At 40.3% G+C, this 21,494-nt stretch overlaps 1 protein-coding gene across 1 annotated transcript in view; it reads left to right on the top strand.

The window, feature by feature from the left end:
* LOC106665493 (protein dachsous) overlaps window positions 1-20,942 on the top strand; it is a 305,122-nt gene extending 284,180 nt beyond the window's left edge. The window contains exons 10-17 of the mRNA XM_014391938.2: window positions 7,571-8,624; window positions 14,255-14,572; window positions 15,007-15,376; window positions 15,802-16,318; window positions 16,390-17,290; window positions 17,360-17,663; window positions 17,736-17,867; window positions 17,926-20,942. Coding sequence (XP_014247424.1) covers window positions 7,571-8,624; window positions 14,255-14,572; window positions 15,007-15,376; window positions 15,802-16,318; window positions 16,390-17,290; window positions 17,360-17,663; window positions 17,736-17,867; window positions 17,926-20,425 — 6,096 coding nt within the window. The 3' untranslated portion in view covers window positions 20,426-20,942. The remainder of the gene's footprint in view (window positions 1-7,570; window positions 8,625-14,254; window positions 14,573-15,006; window positions 15,377-15,801; window positions 16,319-16,389; window positions 17,291-17,359; window positions 17,664-17,735; window positions 17,868-17,925) is intronic.
* Window positions 20,943-21,494: the final 552 nt, after the last annotated feature.

Here is a 21,494-nt window from a genome sequence, read left to right as displayed (position 1 = left end):
GCGTTGATGATGCTGGATGATGAAATCCAGTGGCGATGAGAATGAGACGATGCAATCCAGGTAGTAGCCAGTGAGATGATGGAGTCTTCGGGGACAATGAAAGGATGATTCGTTCACGGAATTATAATGATGATAAAAGGAAGCGCTTCGGTGACGGAGACGCGCCCGAACAGTCAGTACCACGAGCGGGATCCGAACCAACGACCTTCGGCTAAATACGCCGCTGCTCTACGACTTGAGCTGTCGTGACTTCGATCCACTCGGATGATAAAACAGCCCGAGATAAAAATTTCCTAGTAGTCGTAATTTATCTAAAACTAATAAAATAAATAAACAAGAATATAATATCGATGAGGGTGGGTCGCTATCTACTCGAATGGACTTTTTTGAGTACGACTTAAACTCCCCCCGGACACAGGGGGTGTTTGTTCTTTTGAACATATGCAAGTAGCTGACAAAGTAGCGGTGCCTTGTCATAATTTGACTGGTCCTATTCCGGAGGATCCATTCCGGAACCGGCGTGTATTGGAAGGTTACCTCCCACATTTCTTGCCACTTGAGCTATCGTGACTTCGATCCACTCGGACACCAACTCCCCATCTCAACCACAACCTTTCAATTTTAACCTCCTTTTTGCCGTTTTTGGTTGTTGGTGGTTGAGATGGGGAGTTGGTGTCCGTGTGGATCGAAGTTACGATAGCTCAAGTGGTAGGGCAGCAGCGTATTTAGCCGAAGGACGTGGGTTCGAATCCCGCTCGTGGCACTGATTTTTTCAGTTCAACCAAAACCTTACATAAAAGGATTATTTAATTGAAAGAAGTGATTTGGTCAATATACCACTAAATCTAATGGATTTAATATATTATAATATTAAACCATGTTTTAGTCGGTTTTATTTACGCTTGGTTAGAGCAGCGTGGTATAAAGCCAGAGGTCGAGGGTTCGAGTCCCGCTTATGACAGTAATTTTTCACCTCAACCACACTTTACATAAAGATTATAAACAATATGGTATAATAGAGAAAAAATATCCAGCCAAAATTAATGTACTTTCACATCGAATAAAAATGGCGATATAGGATGACCAATTGACTTTTAGTTCTTCTTAATAATTTATCACTGATTTTTTATTATTATCGTTACTATTTACTGTTTATCTAATTGTTTTAAAACACATTCCTCATCGTAGACTGGTAGTTTTATCATGTGCCATCTAATTAAAATAACATATTTATTTCACTTTTGCCTAAGTCAATTCATTGGAACCTAATGAAATCGATTTATCATTTTAATGGTGTGTTTGCATATTATGCACGAACTTGACATTTTCGTTATTTTTTCACGTTGTACCCATTAAAATTGAAAATTTCCGCTGATGCCTTTTTGATTTTAACAGGGCGAGATTTTTGTATTATTTCTCCCAGTTGGTCCAATTGGACGGCCGTCTAATCTTGTAATACGTTTTAATTAAATGAAAACAATTTATCTTCTAAAGCTCTTTAATATGTTATACAAAACAGTGCGAAATAAGAAAAAAATGGACAAAACAGCCGATTCCCACAAATAAAGTGTCGATTTCAATCTTTCCCCGCTTCTCCTTCAGTCACCGGGGTGTTGGTAAAAAACGAAAAACATTAACAAGGCCTTAGAAGTGAGTGAACGAGGTACAAAAAAATCCTTTTTGAGATTATTTGACTCCTTTGACAAGAAGCCTAATCAGTGGACGGCTAAGTCCCCCCAGGCCCACGCCCGTAACCAAGCCGGGTGATTGATCAACCTGGTAGAACTCAATTATAGCTATGTTTAGGGAGCTATTTCCTAGGGTAATTTATCGTGAGAAACCCACATACTTATTTATCAAGGGGGGACCCAGTTTCCTCGGCTTTTTGTATTTCCAAACGAAATTTAGACATCAAACCGTCCCGCTTGGACTTGATTTTTAATTACTTCCAAAGTGCAAGACATGGAGAAAAGTTACAAGCTTCCGTCAAGCAATAAACAAGTCATGCAAAATATCAAAAATCATAAAACCCTGTACATTTTTGTACAGCACTAAAACCAGCGATTTAAAGATAAGAAACATCCTTGGCAAAATGTACCATGTAAATATAATCGAATTTGAACCACCCTGTCTACGGTTCCAAGTGGGCAGGCTCCATTTTCCTGATGGGTGCACTTTAGAAGTACGTAATCTGAGTCTTCAGTCACTTGGCAACACTGGCAGAAGGTTTCTCATTGCCAATTTAGCTGATGGCTGAACTTTTGGCATAAGTTGACTAAAAATTTTCTTTGTTTCTTTGAAAGACAACATGGTTATTGGGGCACACGATAAGATGTTCCATATAATTTCCTTTTTTTGTGTGTATAAATTGGCCAAGGAATGAGGACATCTATCGGCCTTTTGCGTACGGATAGGGATAAAAGAGGCGGCCACAAGGCCTACCTCGACCTGAATATATCTACTGTGCTCCTCTGTTATTTATAATTCACTGGCCAGCTTCAGGCTATTATTCATCATCCATACCTTTGCCAGCGGCTCCTTGGTGTAGGATCTTCCTTGTGGTTTTTCTTGTCCTAGTTGCAAGAACCTACATCTACATATACCTTCACAGAAACATAGAATATATTCTGCGGTCTCCTCTTCTTTATGGCAGTATCTGTACAGTGTTTCTTCTGTCTATACTGCTTTTTTAAGTGGCCGTAATCTGTCAGGAGTCCAGCCAGAATCCTGGTTCGGTTGCGGTTGCCTTTGTAAATATTGCGGACTGTCCTTCTATGAATCTCTTTGCGTGTCTCATTCCTGTGGTATTGTTCCACCAGGTTTTGGACTCATTAAGGATCCATTTTTAGAGGTATCCTCTTTTATGGCAGTATGCTAAGCTCAGTGAATCGCAAGGCTTTAGAGCTAATAAACAAAAATATAATCGAATTTGTACAACCCTGCCTATGGTTCTAAGTGGGCAGGTTCCATTTTCCTTATAGGTGCACTCCAGAAGTACGTGGTCTGAGTCCTCAATCACTTGGCAATACTGGATGACGGTTCTTAACGCTACTTCGGCTGATGTGCAATCCTTGGCGATGGTCGAATGTTTGGCGTATGTTGACTTGAATTGTGTTTCTTAGTGACCTGTTGTTTCATGATTTGCTGAAGTCGTTAGGAGCACTCAAGAATGAGTTAGTTTAGAAAAACTGCTAATCGACTAGAATTTTCTTTGTTCCTTTCAATGACCTATGCCACATGGTTCCATACAATTTCCCTTTTTTCCGCCAATAAATTGGAATGAGGACACCTATCGGCCATGAACCTATTTGCGGCATGCAAAATTGTCAAAAACGTGGGTCCATCAGACAACGGGTTAAGAATATGTCCTCGATTCAATGGAGTTATATTTCAGGAGAATATAATTTCTTAAGAGGACTAGAATGATGGTAGGACTGCTAACTGGACACAAAGACTCCGGAAGCATATATACCAATGCCAACAAACATATGCAGATAATGCCAGGAATAAGAAGAAACAGCGGATCATATCCTCTGTGATAAGTCTTATGAAGGCTGAGATTCCTTACTCCTGGAAGAGGAAAACAGCTTAACAGAAATGGCATAATAGACCAATACTGGTCGCAGTGTGCAAGGGCGTAAAGAGGACTTGTTTTAAACTTTGGTTTCTCCTGCTTAGAACTAAATTGGTTGCCTTACCTGCTTTGCCAGTAAACTCCGTTCCTCATGGCTCCGTCCTGGGCCCTCTTCTTTTCTTTACGTTTATTATCTACCAGAAAAAACCACCCTTTTCTGATGGTTGTTTCTACATGATGACAAGAGGATACTAGAAAGCAGGTATTTACCAAGCACTGCAGTTTTCTGGGTAATTGCACTTTTCCTAGTTTCTTAGGTCGGTACAATTTACCCGATCCTTTTTTTATGAGTAGGAGGACTTCGTACACTAGGCTATGTCACCATTGAGAATTTGTTTCGCATTCGAAGATGATATCGGTAGCAGTATCATTCATCATACATATTTTATATAGTGTAGGTGTTTTCTAATATGACAGGCATGTAGCCCTATCAATCCCCTTGAGTTTACCTTCCCTAGTACTTGACACCTTTAACATGAAGCCTACACCACTGTTTTGATGAGGGTTCTTCATCATGTGTTTACTAAGGCACCTCTGGAGTTTATCCACTTCCCATTTTTGTGTGAACCATTCTGGGATGGTGGAGTCTGTTATCCCAATAAAAGTTTCTGTGTCTATGTAGTCTTGTAGATTCTCCTCTGGCAGTTTATCTTCAGGATCAATTATTTAAATTTAGAATCCTTGAAGAGAGCTCTGTTTCAGGTCGTTAATGCATAGTCTCTCGACCAGTCGAAACTGCCTTTTTTTACTTTTCTTCTGACATGTCTTTGGTTCTTTGCAGTTTTCATATCTGCCATAAGGGATCTTTTTGTGAAGAGAGACTTTTAGGCTTTGATTATTTAATAGTTAATAAAGTCCGAATGATGATCACTACTCTGTGAATCGTTTCACATCTGGTATGAAGCAATTCTTAGTAGGTCAGCAGTTTTCCGATAAACTAAAGTTGTTGGCTTTTTGTTCAGGTCAATGCAAATTTACAGAATGATCGGAAATGACGCAACTACGGGTTCACCATTCCGCAGACCCAAAGAGGAAATCAAACAATTTACATGTGACCGCGTATTCGAAATGGAAATCGCGAACTTAAGGCGTCCGTATGTTTTTATCGGACCACTCTTCAGTCATGCCTGTTTGAGATCAGTTAGGACAATAAACGCCTCCGTCCTCGTGTCTTTTCTCACCTTCTGACAGCCGTACGGAGTAAATAATTCCGTTGGGCCGAGTTTGGCTCAATATACGAGAAAATGGCCAAAAAGAAGGCTTGAAGTGAGCCCTCCTGATATGCACTTCACAGCTCCTCCACACACTTCTGACAGAAAGACACGGGAAATTTATGCGACTCGCCGAAATTCCAAACCGAAGAGTAAGAAATAAAAAGAAGACTCGAAGCCGGAGAAGAGGGGCTGGCTGAGAAAGAGACAGAAAAACAGTTCTTCTTTTTGTACTTAACCGGATTTTTACTGAAACTCGGTTTGTACCTCCGAGGACTCGGACGGAGTGGTCCAAAATTTCCTTCCCTCTGCAGCTTTTCCCCTATGAAAATAAACCTAAAATTCTTTTTTCTTACATCACATCAAAGGAACATTCATTTTAGCCCATTCCTCGTTAATTAATTTGATCTAATGCATATAAATTAGAATTAAAAGGACAATTGTAATAAGAGCAATAGGTGAGAAATGTAATTAATTGTACACGACTCACTAAAACAGCTTTTAAGGAAACTTACCTTTCCATCAGAACATTATATCAGATGTTTCTTTGACATAATTAAACTGCAGGAATTTTTTTTTTACATTCTCGGCCATGCTTTTGATTCTAGTCAGCCTGCATTTTTAACGCATAGATATCTCTTTTCTACCGGTTGCCCGCGATCCAGAAGAAACCGATGATGGACAGTCGACCCCATTTACTTGACACGCGGGATATGGATTTTCATCGATCAAAACGAAATCAAACCTACTTTCACCGTATAAAAGCGCCGCTTCCGAAAAGGGCAAAAAGTATAAATTACTCGGATTGCACCACGGTCGGAATTTGAGCCGGTGCAATTGATGTAAAGCGGTGGGAAAGGAGGTGAAAGAGGAAGATGGAGAGAATGAGGTCGGTGATTGATAGACCGTCCTCTTTGTGTTGTTAACCCAGTTTTAGGTAAGCATTTTCGCCTAGGGTAGCGCGGATGTCAACCGACTTCTATCAATCAACCAGTTAAATTCAGGGTACGAACTTCAAGCAGAATCTGACTGAGAGACCTAATCTCCAGACACCTATCATCGAATCACACAATGTATAACCTTTTGTCATATCATTTTTTTTAAACGACATACCTGCCTAGCCTCGGTATCTGGAAAAACCTACTAGTCACATAGTGTTATAGATTGATCCTTTCCGATCATTTTCTGTCTATCTTCGCTGTTTTGATCTGCCATACACACTTCAGCTTCTAGCCATCTTCAGTGGTAGGTCTACAAAGATAACTGGCTAAAACAGCAAAGATGGGCAGATCAAAAATGATCATAAACTATAAGTCCATCAACCCCTAGCCGTTGGAAAAATCTCACTATTTCCCAGTGTTATAGTTTGGTCCTTGCCGATCTTTTCGGTCTGCCAGACGCGTTTAGGCTTCTCGTCATCTTCAATGGTCAGGTTGTAAGGATAACTGAGTAAATCAGCGAAGATAGGTATATCAAAATCGACCTACTCGTACCTGGAAAAATCTATTCTCCACTATAATTTGGTCTTTCCTGTCCTTTTTTGTCTACAGACGCTTTTCTGGTTCTCGCCATCATCAATGGGTCATGCAGATTGGATGATTGAATAAGGCAGGGAAGACGAGCAGATCAAAATGGTCGAAAACGATTCTTCTTCCCGTTCGCCCTGGAAAATCTATTTCACACAGTTGCAGTTTGGTCTGATCTTTTTTTCAGCCACGGACGTTTCTGCTTCTCGCCATCTTCAGCGGTTTGTCTGTGAAGATCGCTGACTAAATCAGTAATGATAGATCGAAACAATCGGAAACGAGTTATCACCCAGTGGCCCATGGAATCATCTCAAAATTTCGCACATTTATAGTTTGGTTGTACCATTTTCGGCTATTTTGCCATGTTCAGTGGTCTTTGATGATGATTGATCAAAACAAGGATAGGAGATCAAAATTGATCAGAAACTATAGGTTCACCAACCCGCTGGCGTCTAGAAAAATCTCACAATTGCACACAATTATAGTTCGGTCATTACCATCATATTCGGTCTGCCTAGCGCGTTTAGGCTTCTCGCCATCTTCAGTGATTAATCTGTGAGATTAACTGACCAATTGCTCGAGGATAAACCGGTCAAAAATGATCGTAAACAGGTTCATCAACCAGCTCGCACTGGAAAAATCTCACAGTAGTTCGGTATACTTGATGCCCTTCGGCTTCTCGCCATCTTCGGTGGTTAGCCTGTGAAGATGTCTGACTGAAACAGTAAAGATGGGAGAGATCAAAATGGTCGTTAACAACTAATCAACCCCCTAGCCCCTGGAAAAATCTCAGAATTTCACACGACTGATTGAAACATATCTCTCTCTCCCCTCCCTCACTCTCACCCTCTCCCTCTCTCTCTCTCTCTCTTTTTTTTTTCTTTTTTTTTAACGAAAAAAGCCCATTTGTAAGTATGTCGGGTTTGAATGCAGGGCCCTGGATTCGAACCCGGGACCTTTACCTTACAATGATGAGCGCCGTGTCAAAGTCTAAACCTTGCGGCCACCGACGCCCCTTCATTACCTTATATATTAAAATACGAGTATAAATAATTATTTTAATCTTTGTTGGAAATTTAAGAAGTGCTAACCGCTGCTAATCTATAGTAGAGGATATTTGTAGGAAGAGGGTTGTACTACAACGATTTAATGCTTTTAAATTGCCTTTGATTGCATCTAAACAAGTTCTTGTGTTATAGGTCAGCGAAGCTGTAGACATTGGATACGTGGTCGGGAATGTTATCGGTAATGAAGGAACCGAGTCGAACCTGGTTTCAGGAAGAGCGAGGGCAGGACATCTGATGTACACTTTGACGTCGATTTCACCAACCGACCAGGAAACAGCGTTCGATTTGGATCGTAGCTCCGGCTCGCTCGTCGTAACTAGAAAACTCGATAGGGAGAGTTGTTCCGAATATCGGTTGGAAGTGAGGGCTTTGGACACGAGCACGACCATCAACCACCAGAGCAGCGCCGTGATCATCAAAGTCGAGATAACCGACGTCAACGACAATACTCCCACCTGGGAAAAAGACCTGATCGACATCGACGTTCGCGAAGACCTTCGGATCGGATCGAACGTCTGGAACTTCAGCGCGACCGACACGGACTTCTCCCCGAACGGCGACGTCCGTTACAGCTTAGTCTCGTCGTTTCCCAAAAGCGGCATGTTCTCCATGGACCCGCTGACCGGCAGCCTGACCCTGATCTCTCCCTTGGATTTCGACGACGTGTCAGAATTCACCTTGGTCGTTAGAGCGACGGATCAGGCTGCCAATCAGTCGGACAGGCTGAGTTCTACCATCACCGCGAGACTCAGGCTCACTGACGTCAACGATAACTCCCCGGTCTTCTTTTCACCCAAGTCAAAAGACGTCTACGTCAAAGAAGGCATGGAAGTCGGGTCCGTCGTCGTTCAAGTCTTGGCGACGGATAAAGACTCAGGAGAGAACGGCAGAGTGACATACGACGTGACTTCTGGCAACAGCCAGGGCAAATTCAGTCTCGGCTACGAAACAGGTCATCTCACCCTTCTCAGACCTCTCGACGTCGGTTCAAAACACAACATAAACGTGACGGCCACCGATCATGGAAATCCGCCCAAATCCGCAACCATTCCAATAACAATAACAGTAAAAAGGACAACAGAATCGCCGCCGAAATTTTCGAGAATGGTCTACAATGCAAACGTCTCTGAAGACGCCACCATTGGGAGCTTTGTCACAAGAGTGGATGCAAAATCTTCAAGCGAAGGTAAGTGTTTTGTACATAAAATCCAAACTTTTTTTTCCCTATTTTTAGATCAAATAATTATTCTTACCCAAACATAATCAAATCTTCATTTTTATCCTGTCCTCTGTATCAGTATGTCTGTTGACTCACATTTTCAAATACTTTCTTTCCATTTCTTCATATTTTTTTTCTATAATGAAAAATCTAAAAAATTAGATTTATCAAAATGAGTCGTCAAATGTGAAGTCTATACACGAAAAAATAAAATGGAATATCTAAATACATTTTCAATTACTTTCTCTTCAATTCCTTCGTATTTTGTTTTGTATAATGAAAAATTAAGAAAAAATTATATTTATCAAAGTGAAAAGTAAAAAAAGGCTATACATCAAAAAAATAAAATGAAAAATCTAAATACATTTTCAAATACTTTCTCTTCAATTCCTTCGTATTTTGTTTTATATAATGAAAAATGTAAAAAAAATTAGATTTATCAAAATGAAAAGTCCAAAGTGAAAAGGCTATACATCAAAAAATAAAAGGAAAAAGCTAAATACATTTTCAAATACTTCCTCGTCAATTCCTTCGTATTTTGTTTTATATAATGAAAAATCTAAAATAATTAGATTTATCAAAATGAAAAGTCCAAAGTGAAAAGGCTATACATCAAAAAATAAAAGGAAAAAGCTAAATACATTTTCAAAAACTTTCTCTTCAATTCCTTCGATGTTGTTTTGTATATAGAAAATTTTTTTAAAAATTAATTTATCAAAGTGAAAAGTACACAAAAAAAGGCTATACTTCAAAAAATAAAATAAAAAACCTAAACACATTTTCAAATACTTTCTCTTCAATTCCTTCGTATTTTGTTTTATATAATGAAAAATCTAAAAAAATTAGATTTATCAAAATGAAAAGTCAAGTGCTATACATCAAAAAACAAAAGGAAAAATTTAAATACCTTTTCAAATACTTTCACGTCAAATCCTTCGTATTTTATTTTGTATAATGAAAAATCTAAAAAAGTTAGATTTATCAAAATGAAAAGTCAAAAGCGAAGAGGCTATACATCAAAAAATAAAAGGAAAAACCTAAACACATTTTCAAATACTTTCTCTTCAATTCCTTCGTATTTTGTTTTATATAATGAAAAATGTAAAAAAAATTAGATTTATCAAAATGAAAAGTCAAAAGTGAAGAGGCTATACATCAAAAAATAAAAGGAAAAAGCTAAATACATTTTCAAATACTTCCTCGTCAATTCCTTCGTATTTTATTTTGTATAATGAAAAATCTAAAAAAGTTAGATTTATCAAAATGAAAAGTCAAAAGTGAAGAGGCTATAAAATCTTAAAAAAATAGATTTATCAAAGTGAAAAGTACAAAAAAAAGGCTATACATCAAAAAATAAAATAAAAAGCCTAAACACATTTTCAAATACTTTCTCTTCAATTTCTTCGTATTTTGTTTTATATAATGAAAAATCTAAAAAAAAATTAGATTTATTAAAATGAAAAGTCAAAAGTGCTATACATCAAAAAACAAAAGGAAAAATCGAAATACATTTTCAAATAATTTCTCTTCAATTCCTTCTTATTTTGTTTTGTATAATGAAAACTAAAAAAATTAGATTTATCAAAGTGAAAAGTAAAAAAAGGCTATACATAAAAAATAAAAGGAAAAAGCTAAATACATTTTCAAATGCTTTCTCTTCAATTCCTTCGTATTTTGTATAATGAAAAATTTAAAAAAATTAGATTTATCAAAATGAAAAGTCAAAAGTAAAGAGACCATACATCAAAAAATAAAATGAAAAATCTAAATCCCATCCAATTAGCTCGTTAAAGGCATTATTTATTTCCTCTCTGATGCTAATTATTTAATTTTAGATACAAATAAATTATAAATTACAACTATCTCTGTTTAATTGATGACACGGGCATGCGAAAGCGGAAAGGCTGTCGTAGTGTTCAACAAGTCGGGATAAGTTGACAGACTTTTAAATTGTTTGTATTACGAGAAGTGATTAAAAATACCAACGTTGCAAGTACTAAAGAAAATACCTAGTTAATAACAAACGATATAACGGTTAAAGGACGTTTCAAAGCTGTTGAGCATGTGGGAAATAGAGTAATAAAATACTTTTCATGAGGTGAATTCTCCTATTTCCAGCTCCCTTTTCTCTTTCTCGCTCCCTCTTCCGATAGATAAAATCTGGTAATTTATGATTTCAGCTCTGCACCGTTTGTTCCCCAGGTCTGAAAATGAATTAACAACGTTAAACATTGAGATTTTTCTCCCTTGGTTCGGTTTTAAAGGAGAAAAGGGTTTTTAGTTTTGCGGACCAAGGGGGCTAACTCCGATCCACTGTATCTGGCCTTTAATTCGAACCGGGGTGGATAGATTTAAAGCATATTCTTGGACGGAGACCAAAAGATAATCAGAGAGATTTGGTGGAATCCTTTAATCAAAGATATTTTGATATGTTTAATTATCGGCCTTCTGATGTCGTGCCGAGTATTCGGGAAAAAATCAAAAATTGTATTCAAGTTTTTTTCCTGTTATGCCTTCATCAGGATTACAATCTACAACCTAAATTAAAACAAATAGAAGGAAAATCGAAAGGTTGTAGATTGAGATGGGGAGTTGATGTCCGACTGGACCGAAGTCACTAAAGCTCAAGTGGCTAGAGCAGCGGCGTATTGAGCCGAAGGGCGTGGGTTCGAAACCCGCTCATGACGCTAGCTTTTTCATCTCAACCAAGACCTTACATAAAAAAAGAATAATTAATTGAAATAATTAACACGGTCAATCAGGCCACTAAACATAAATGGATTACGATACATAGTTTTGTTGTTTTTTTCGATCAAATAACAACTGATTTAACTGACGTAAATAATTAGGGTTTTACATAAAATAAGTCATTCTTGTAAATTGACGCAAAGTATAAATATATCATTCCAGTATGGAATGGTCACAGATGGTATGAAATAATTCACTATTATACAAAACATAGAAACAAAGAAACTGATCTTTCTAAGCGTTAGAAATTTTAGAACATCAAGAATTTTTTTCTTTTTGGCTTTTGCGTGTCAAGCCTGGATATGGTTCTTCGAGAAGTTGAGCGAAACCAACAACCGTCTATACCCGATTAAGAATAGGTCATACGCGGTTGACGCACGGGCACCTGTGCTCCTGGGGCCATAGCCGGAGGTACCGCGAGAAAGGTTGTATTACATTTTTTCGAGAAGAGTTGGTAAGACTCTTATTTACAAAACGAAAAAATTGTTGGTCAGGGTTTCAAGTAGTTTCTCATATGAGAAAAAGGAATTCTGGTAGCACGGAACTTCAGGCTTAGCTTGGATCAGTCACCGTAACTTAACATCTGGCCCAGGGTGTGTTTTCATGTTCCATCGTTTTAAGATTATCCTCTTTTGACGCAGGCTGCAAGGGCGCAGTAGGGTTTTGGGCCCATAACCGGGGCTCCCTTTTTGGCCAGCATGTCAACATTTTCGTTGCCTCTATGCCCCGAATGTCTAGGGACCCAAGCCTGGGTCAGGTCATTAGTGCCGCTGACTTCCGTCAGGGCCTCCATGCATTTCCAAACACTCTTTGCCTTCGCCTCGCATGAGGCTAAGTCCCTGAGAGCTGTCGGCCTGTCAGAGAAAAAGGCTATCTTCCGGGAATGTTTTCCTAGCCTTTTTCTCTGGCACATTGTTCGATCGCTAAGATGTCAGACTGGAAAACTTGCCTAGGTTTACCGTCAGTTCGGTCTTGTGGTTCATCCCAAAGACCCCAGCTCCCGTACCCTTGTCGGCTTTGGAGCCGTCAGTATACTAACTTACGTTCATATTCCGTTCGGTTAACATTTAGACCACTACTGTAGTTAACCACGTCGTTGTCATAGTTGCTAGTTATGTCCCGCATAGGAAGCCTTGGTTCCTTACAGAGAGGATTATTTTACGATGACATATTTTATATGGAACCCTTATATATCGGTGTAGTGGCCACGTACAGTTCCGCAAGATGCCATTACCGCTTATGGAATATTCTCGCCCTCCACTCTGCAGCCCTTCCGAATATAAGCAGGGGCACTGACGGCAGACTTCAGACTTGTCAGCCCGACGAGATCTCACCTAACAGTAATCAACAACGACGATTGTGTTGTTACAACAGACGAGGTATTAATGGAACGCCGTCACCGTCATTGGCAACGTCGACAGCAAGGGTACTCAGCATTAGCCTGATTCTCGCCTTCTAGACACTGCCGACTTGGCTATAAACGCCAACTGCTGCTCTCGGCTATTGCTCCACTCGAGTCCCTTCAGCCTCTGTGGAGCCAACTGACTCACGGCCCCCGGACCTCAGCCAACGGTTCACTCTGTCACGGACCACCACCAACGGCTCATGCACACGGTTCCGGCCTCAATCCATCAGGTTGGGGGCCACAAAACTCCCAGTCACTAAAATCGGGTTCAAATGTAGGGCCTGGAGTCGAACCTTAAGATTTTTACCTTACAATGATGAGAGCTATGTCAACGCCTAAGCCGTTGCGACCTCCAAAAATCGCCGACTATGTGTAAAGAACATATTTTTTGCCCTTATGGTCTTGCAAATTAGCCAAGGGCGTATAATTTTTTCTGAGAGGGAGCGAGAGAGAGGGGGTGAAGGGTATCGTGAAAAAAGGGCCAGGGCGACGGTTGGAATCGAACGCACGACCGCGGGGTCTGGGAACCGACAGTGGTTAACAAAGGTCGAAGTTAGAAAGGTTTACTTTGATATTAATTTTTTTTTAAATTGTTTGTTTATATATGCGCCTTTTTATATATATATATACCATGGATTATCCAAAATTAGTGAATAAATAAATACTGCGCCAAGCTGAAAACAGCAATGTCAGATCATTGAATTGTATATCTCTTAAGTACTATAAAAAAATAGAAGGTGGCTGAAATGTGAGAGAGATATTTAATTTTGACAAGACAATCTTCCCAACAATCGTTAAGTCAAGAGATTAAGATAAAAACGCGATTTACCATGAGATCCCGAGAGATCTCATGAGGCCAAAAGAATTCATATCGCCGGGGAGAAATAAAATCTCAAAGTAATTGAATAAACCTGCGACATGAGGGAAAAGAAGAAAATTGATTATTTTCGGCAAACAGAACGGTAGATCGAGGGCCTGGAGAATAAAGATAAACGTCGTGGAATGGAATGTGGACTTGGATGTGCAGAGGGCGACAAAAGCCTTTATAACCCGGATTGTAAATTATTTCTTACTTGAACGTATTTCACGCAAGAATCGTAATAATTACAATAAGCATCAGGGAATTGAATTAATAATAATAGTTCCTCGGCGGATTCCTCGACAAAGTTGACACCACCTTTTGCCGTTCCTTGAGTATCTCCTTTCTCTTCTTAACTCGCATTCCCTCTCTTTTTAGATACACAATGCACCCATTCATCATGGACTTTGTCTCTCTTTTCTCTACCTTTTCCTTTTTCCACCCCTCGCCTTTCCATGCTATTCTTGTATCTCGTCTTCGGGTACTTAAGTACATGTTCTTACGTTTTAAACGACTCCGAGACTATTCTTCAAACCTTATCATCGTTTCTGCCTCGTTATTTACCCTTTCCTTTTTTTTTAACAGAAGGGGGCAACGTGACATATTGGCTGGGTAGCGAGAATTTCCGAATCGACCAGTTTTCTGGTGTGATCACCGTCTCGAACGGGCTCGACAGAGAGGTCAGAGAATCGTACCAACTGGTCGTGTATGCGACAGAAGGACAGCACTATTCTACCTCCTCCGTCTACGTCGCCGTCACGGACGTCAACGATCACGCTCCAAAATTTCCAGCTTGCTACTCCCTCGCCGTTCCAGAAAACAGCGATTTCGGCGCTATCCACAGGCTCCAGGCTTACGACGAAGATTCTGGACCTAACTCAGAAATCACTTACACCATCATCGGTGAGTACTTAATTAATAACTGTACTTCATTTTACATAACAAATATCAACTATCCTGTTACAAAAATAATCGAGAGAAGTAAATTTCGCTATATATTAAAAATTTTATTACAAATAAAAGTTTATATTTTAAAAACTCTCGCAATTCAGAAATAATTTATTTTTCACCTTTTGTCAGATTTTGCTCGGTTATCTCCAGCGATCGGTTATTATTCATCCGGGCTACATGTTTATGTCATCTTTCTTGAATTCCTGAGTCATTTTTTTCTGCATTATAGCGCTATAGAGTTACAATATTTATGGCATGACAAATTGTGCCTTCAAAAGCCCAGCAATGCTCTAAATCTTCAAAATATTTTGATTTGTATCCAAAAGGATCTTTCGGGCTTACTTTTCACCGTATAGGAATATTTAAGTGTTTTTTTGTCGTTTTAGGTGGAAATGTTGGAAACAGGTTTAGTATTGATTTGCATAGCGGTGAGTTGAGCGCGAGGTCCCTAGACAGAGAGGTACAGTCGAGGTACAGGTTGGTCGTGAGCGCTCAGGACAAGGGCAGCCCTCCTAAGGCCGGGATTTGCAACTTGACCGTTACCGTCGAAGACCAGAACGACAACGACCCCGTCTTCGCCGAGACCCTCTACGTTGCCCGGGTAAAAGAGGACACCGCAGTCGGCACTCTAGTCTTGAACGTCACCGCCCAGGATCAAGACCAAGGACTCAACGCCAGGATCGTCTACTCGCTAGCGAACGAGAGCCAGGCTCTGTTCAGGATCGACCCAGACACCGGACACATCTTCACGGCTGGGTGAGTATTAAAACGTATTCCCTTTTGACTATGAAACCAGATGGACGGCGGGCATAAAATATTCCTGTCATTAGAATAACATTTGCCCAGTGAGACGACGGTAGTATGCAAGCTGGTGACAGGACTCCTCAGGCTGTTATTACCCTCATCGATATTCGCCCTATTTTAAATAATGACGCTTTGTTAAAGTGATAATAAAAAGAAGCCTGAAGTAAGCCAAGCTGAAAAACCAAAAGATTTCTTTGAACACCTTAAAAATGGACTATAGCTATGTACCTTCCCTTAAAAGACTATCTTTGCTTTTAAGAAGATTTTAATTTGACAATGCCTTTCGTTTTTCTTGAATATCAACTTAATTTGATGTTTAATCATTTTAGTTTTTTCTTTGATATGACATAACTGATGTTTTTTTCTGTATTTCATAGGATGTTTGATCGAGAGAAACACAGTTCTTACGTATTTCAAGTCGTGGCAACCGATAGCGGCCGGTATGACGCCAGATCTCAGAAAGTGCCCGTTCAAATCACCATAGAAGACGTAAATGACAACAAGCCGGTTTTCTCCCAGTATCCTTTCATCGCCGAAGTCCCGTCTTACAACCCTTCCGGTAAAGAACTGCTCAAAGTTACCGCGACGGACGCCGACGAGGGCACCAACGCCGACATAGTCTACAGTTTCCTCAACGAGCCTCCGAGCAACAAATTCAGGATGGATCCAAAAAGCGGGATCGTCACCACGACCTCCAGCCTAGCCATGGAAAACGGAAGGATATACCATCTGGAAATTCTGGCCACCGACAGAGGAAATCCACCGCACAGCGCCTCCAGCCTGATTGAAATTAAAGTAGGAGAAGGTCTAGACGGTCCTAACTTAAGATTCCCAAATTCTACCTACACGGAACAAATTCCAGAAAATTCTCCAGCAGGGACCGAAGTTGTCCAAGTAAGTTTATTTTTCATGGAAATTTACATCGCTTTCTTGACTTTATTGATACAAACTTCATATTGTTTCAGGTATCGGCAGTTCGATCGGATGGGCGCAGGCAAAAGATCACTTATAGTTTGGTATCTGGAAATGAAGAATCTAAATTCGAGATTAACAGTCAGACGGGTATGATCAGGGTACGAAATTCAGCAGCGCTCGATTACGAAGTCAACCCGCAGATCCGCTTGACGGTTCAAGCCCAGGCGGATTCACCGATGGGATCGCCCTTGTTCGGATACGCGCAGGTCAACGTAAATCTTATAGACCTGAACGACAATGCGCCGAAATTCACCCAATCTCAATATTCTACTACCGTGTGGGAAGGAAATAACAAAGGGACGTTTGTCATGCAAGTCTCGGCTACGGACATAGATCAAGGTTCCAATTCGCAACTGCTTTATCACATCGTCGAAGGGAACCACGACAACGCCTTCATCATCGAGCCGTCTTCTTCTGGAATCGTTAAAATGAACATCGTTCTCGACAGAGAAATCAGAGACAATTACAAACTGACCGTCATAGCTACTGACGAAGGCATGCCTCAACTTACGGGAACGTCTACCATTTTGGTCAACATCGTCGATGTCAACGACAACCAGCCCACTTTCCCACCGCATAGTGTCATTACAATAAACGAGGGCAAAGAAGTCGGTAGCGTACTTACATCTATCACCGCAAACGACGTCGACACCAATCCGGCTCTTACTTACAATTTATCCGACTCCGACGGCAATTTCAGCATCGATAGGTTCAGCGGGAAAGTGACTTTGTGTCATAAATTGGACTACGAGAGGAAGAAATCTTACAAACTGAACATAATGGCATCAGACACGGCGCACACAGCAACCACCATGCTGACTATATTAGTTACCGATGGAAACGACAATCCTCCACAATTCACACAACCATCATACCACGCTACAATTCCTGGTAATTTCCAAAGAACACAAAATCTACCTTAAAAATACAAAACGTACTAAAATAATTGATCTTTTTCAGCAAACTCAGAATACTCCTATAGCGTTTTGACAGTCAATGCTGTCGATCTCGATTCTGAGAAAAACGCCAAAATCATTTATTCCCTTTTGGAACCACACCCTGGATTTTTCATCAACGAAAAATCGGGCGTCCTCTCCTCAAATAGGACGGCTATGGATATACCTCAAGGACAGCAGAAAACTATAAACCTAAGGGTCAAAGCTACCGATTCGGGGAAACCAAGTCTATCTTCCGTTGTGACCATTAGAATCAACATTGGAAGCGCAGGGTCGAGCAAATCGACTTTCACCCAAACAGAATACAGGTGAGCAAAGTTTTCCGTTTTTCCCTGTCATTTATGTTTTAATTCGTATAATATTTAAATTTTATTTTGTAGAATATCGACTAAAGAAAACACGCCGGTTGGAACAACACTTTTGAAAATGACGAACAACATGAATGAAGACAGCTATAAAACCTATTTTACTATAGTAGAAGGGAATGTGAACAATACTTTTCAGATTTTAAGGTGAGTTACATATACAAAATTATTAAAAACTTTATGTAATAATTTATTTTTATTTTAGCCCTTTTGGAGAGCTGGTGCTTGTAAAGTATCTGGACAGAGAGAAACTCGATTCTTATTTACTTAAAGTTACCCAAGGGCCGGAAAATTCGACAACCGCCACTGTTCACGTTATTGTTGAAGATTCTAACGACAACTCACCAGTTTTTAACTCTTTTTCGAATGTAATTCACCTGTCTGAAGATGTACCTGTGAGCTACTCAATCGCTCATCTGAAAGGAATGGACGAAGATTTACCACCCAATTCCGATGTCCGGTTTGACATACTGTCGGGAAATGATGAAAACCTGTTTGCAATTGATTCCACATCTGGTCTTCTTTCTGTCGATAAGAAATTGGACTTCGATAGAGGATTTTCTGAATATTCACTAGTCATAGGAGCGACAGACGGAGCGAGAACGCCCGACCGTCCTCTGAGATCCGTGACATCCTTGAAAATAGTACTAGACGACGAGAACGACAACGCTCCCCATTTCCCCGTCACAGAATATCTAGAGTTCGTAGGAGAAAATGAACCAATAGGGTCGACAGTGTTTACAGCTAGAGCTACAGATCTGGACAGAGGGGTTTTCGGCAGGTTGAATTATTCTATAGAAACGGCTTCTTCGGCTGGATACGGAGACGTAGACGAATCCTGGAAAATGTTCAAAGTCGATTCGGCATCTGGTTTAGTAACTACAAACGCCGTTTTCGACTACGAGCTCCGTTCCAGATACGCGTTCACCTTACTAGCGACGGATCACGGTGCTCAAATAGCAAGAGTCAAAGTCAGAGTAGAGATAGAAAGCCGAGATGAATACTACCCGCAGTTTACAGAAAGGACCTATAGATTTGTTGTCAACGGTAAAGACCTGCCTGTAGGTTTTGTCATAGGAAACGTAGTAGCGACGGATCGTGATAAAGGCCCAGACGGAAGAATCGTTTACCAACTGACGAACCAGCACGCTTATTTCAAAGTCAACCGTACAACTGGAGCAGTCATGATCAAAAAGAAATTGGACAGCAATTTGAACACGAAGCAGGAAGTCAGTTTTGTCGTTAGAGCGAGTTCAGGGAGGCAAGATTCTTTAACGAATATGTCAGTGGTGGAAATCAGTTTAGACCCGTTGGCTCATTTCGAAACGAACCTCGTTAACGGCGAAGAAGGGAATAATACAGCGTTGGCAGCGTCGACGAGCAAAGTCGCAGATTGGGCCATAGGACTTTTGATATCGTTGATTATCGTCATATTGTGCTTCGGTGCTGTATTCTTATTTTTACACATGAGAAACAGAAGGCAGAAAAATGTCAACAAGTCGGGACTAGGATCGGTTCAAAGCCAGGATAATTATGTAGACCCGAGTAATTTCGACACGATACCAGTGAGAGGAGGCATCGCCGGGCCTGCGAGTCAGTTCGGCCCTCCGAAATACGAAGACATCCCTACTTACAGGAACAAGTCGAACAGTTCCAACTCGGGTGCAGCGACTACCTCACAGATTTCGGGATCCGACCAATCCGGATCCAGCGGAAGGGGTTCTGCTGAAGACGGAGACGACGTAGAAGACGAAGAAATCCGGATGATAAACGAAGGCATACAGAGGGAAGGTGGACTCCATAGGTCCTCCGACGATAATATGTCAGACGTATCCGTCCAAAACACCCAAGAGTATTTAGCACGATTGGGCATTGTAAATACCAACAACAATTCGGCTAATTCGAGAAGAAGGACGGACAGTGTCGGCGCAGGCAGCAGTAAAGACATAATGCTCCATGCGGGAGTGCCGATCGACAGACTTAGGATGTACGACGAAGACGGCACGGCGGAAGCGGACATCACGAATCTCATCTATGCCAAATTGACGGATGTTGGAGAGAGCGAGAGGTGCAGCAGTGGAGAAGAAGGGAACAGTTCTTCTGCGGGGCCGTTAGGACCCGCTGTCGATCACGTCATCGGGATCGGGGCGTACGGCGGAGTGCCCGTGGCGACACACCAACCGTCCATGACGGGTTCTCTGAGTTCCATCGTCCACAGCGAAGAGGAACTGACAGGGAGCTACAATTGGGATTATCTGTTGGACTGGGGGCCGCAGTACCAACCCCTTGCTCACGTATTTTCGGAAATCGCCAGGTTGAAAGACGACGCGGCATCGGTCAAAAGCGGTACCAGCGGTACATCGAGCGGTAAAGGGAAGTGTCCTCCTTCGGTGAAAAGTGTTCCTCCCCCTTTGCTCACTTCCGTCGCTCCCAGGTCGATAGCGGCTCCGGTGCTTTCGGCAAGGGGCAGTCATCACCCACCCTTGAAGCACCAAGGCCCTAAAATCCACCTTCTACCCCGCTCCCCGATCAACCACGACGGGAACGGAGCCGTCTTCGGCACGTCTGCGGCAATGTCGCCCAGCTTTTCCCCGGCGTTATCGCCCCTAGCTACCTCCCCTTCGCTGTCACCTATAGTGACCCCGAGGCATCCTAGTTCGCACCACGTAAGGCAAAGAACAACAGACACTGAATTAAGGATATAGTAGTCACTTTCCAATTAGGACATTTTTAAAAGATGCTGTAGAGTAGAATTCCTCAAAGTGTAATTTAAAAGTGATATTATTTATTGAAATTTAGTATCTGTTGTCGAGTCTTCTGAACTTCTTTTTTTAAAAAAGTGTTAATCCGCCAAGACAAATTACAGCACGGACTGTATCGGTAAATTTTTCTTGGCATCAAGACGATTCAAGTAGAAAATTTTTTTACGTGAAGTTCATTGGCTTGAAATGTGTATATAATTTTTATACATAACACGAAATTGTTTGTACATTGTTATTGTGATTGTCATATTTAAACGAGTCGAAGTTTTAAAAATCGTAAATAGTGTCTCGATGTAAATATGTTTAAAGTAATTAATCAAAACTAAAGTATACTGTAGATAAAAAAAACAAACGGATATAAAAAAAAAATAAAGTTTACTCCAGATCGTAAATATTATGATCAGTAACTAACAGTTTTTTTTTATATATGATGAATAAAAGGCTCAATTTATTTATAAAAGATCAACAGCCTAATTAAAAATAACACACTCTACTTTTAAGGCGTACCTTGATCCAAGTGCCGTACAATTGCTTGCCATTTATTACCATTAGATTTTTGTTTTATTAATTAATTTAAAATAAAATGCCACGTGTAATCAAACAACTGTGATAATTGTACAGTTTTGTAATTCTGAAAAAAAACGGCAACATTCCAATTTTAGTGCCATTTGACAATTATTATCACATTTTTCTTTTCTTTTTTTAATGTTTGATATTCAAAATGTCCTTTAAAGAGCCATATTGTTTATCAAAAGAATTTTGTTTGTGGACAGTTGTACTCCTTCAACCAATTATAAATTGGATGTTTTTATGTAAAGTTTTTGTACAAAATATAAGTTAATTTGTTGTTTATAAAGTAGCTTTTAGGAGAAATACATTTTATAAAGAAATAACGAGTATTTTATTTCAACTCCTTCCATTCACGCTAATAAATTACATTCCACACCAGACTTCATTCAAACTGCCCAAAGTATTCATCAGGGTTATTTGAGGAAGAATCCCTTCCATTCAC

This window comes from Cimex lectularius, unplaced genomic scaffold, assembly GCF_000648675.2.
Source record: "Cimex lectularius strain Harlan isolate CLEC.00 unplaced genomic scaffold, Clec_2.1 scaffold102, whole genome shotgun sequence".
Taxonomy (NCBI): domain Eukaryota; kingdom Metazoa; phylum Arthropoda; class Insecta; order Hemiptera; family Cimicidae; genus Cimex; species Cimex lectularius.
Note: the sequence above shows the minus strand (reverse complement) of the source record. Positions and strands in the feature narration are given on the sequence as shown.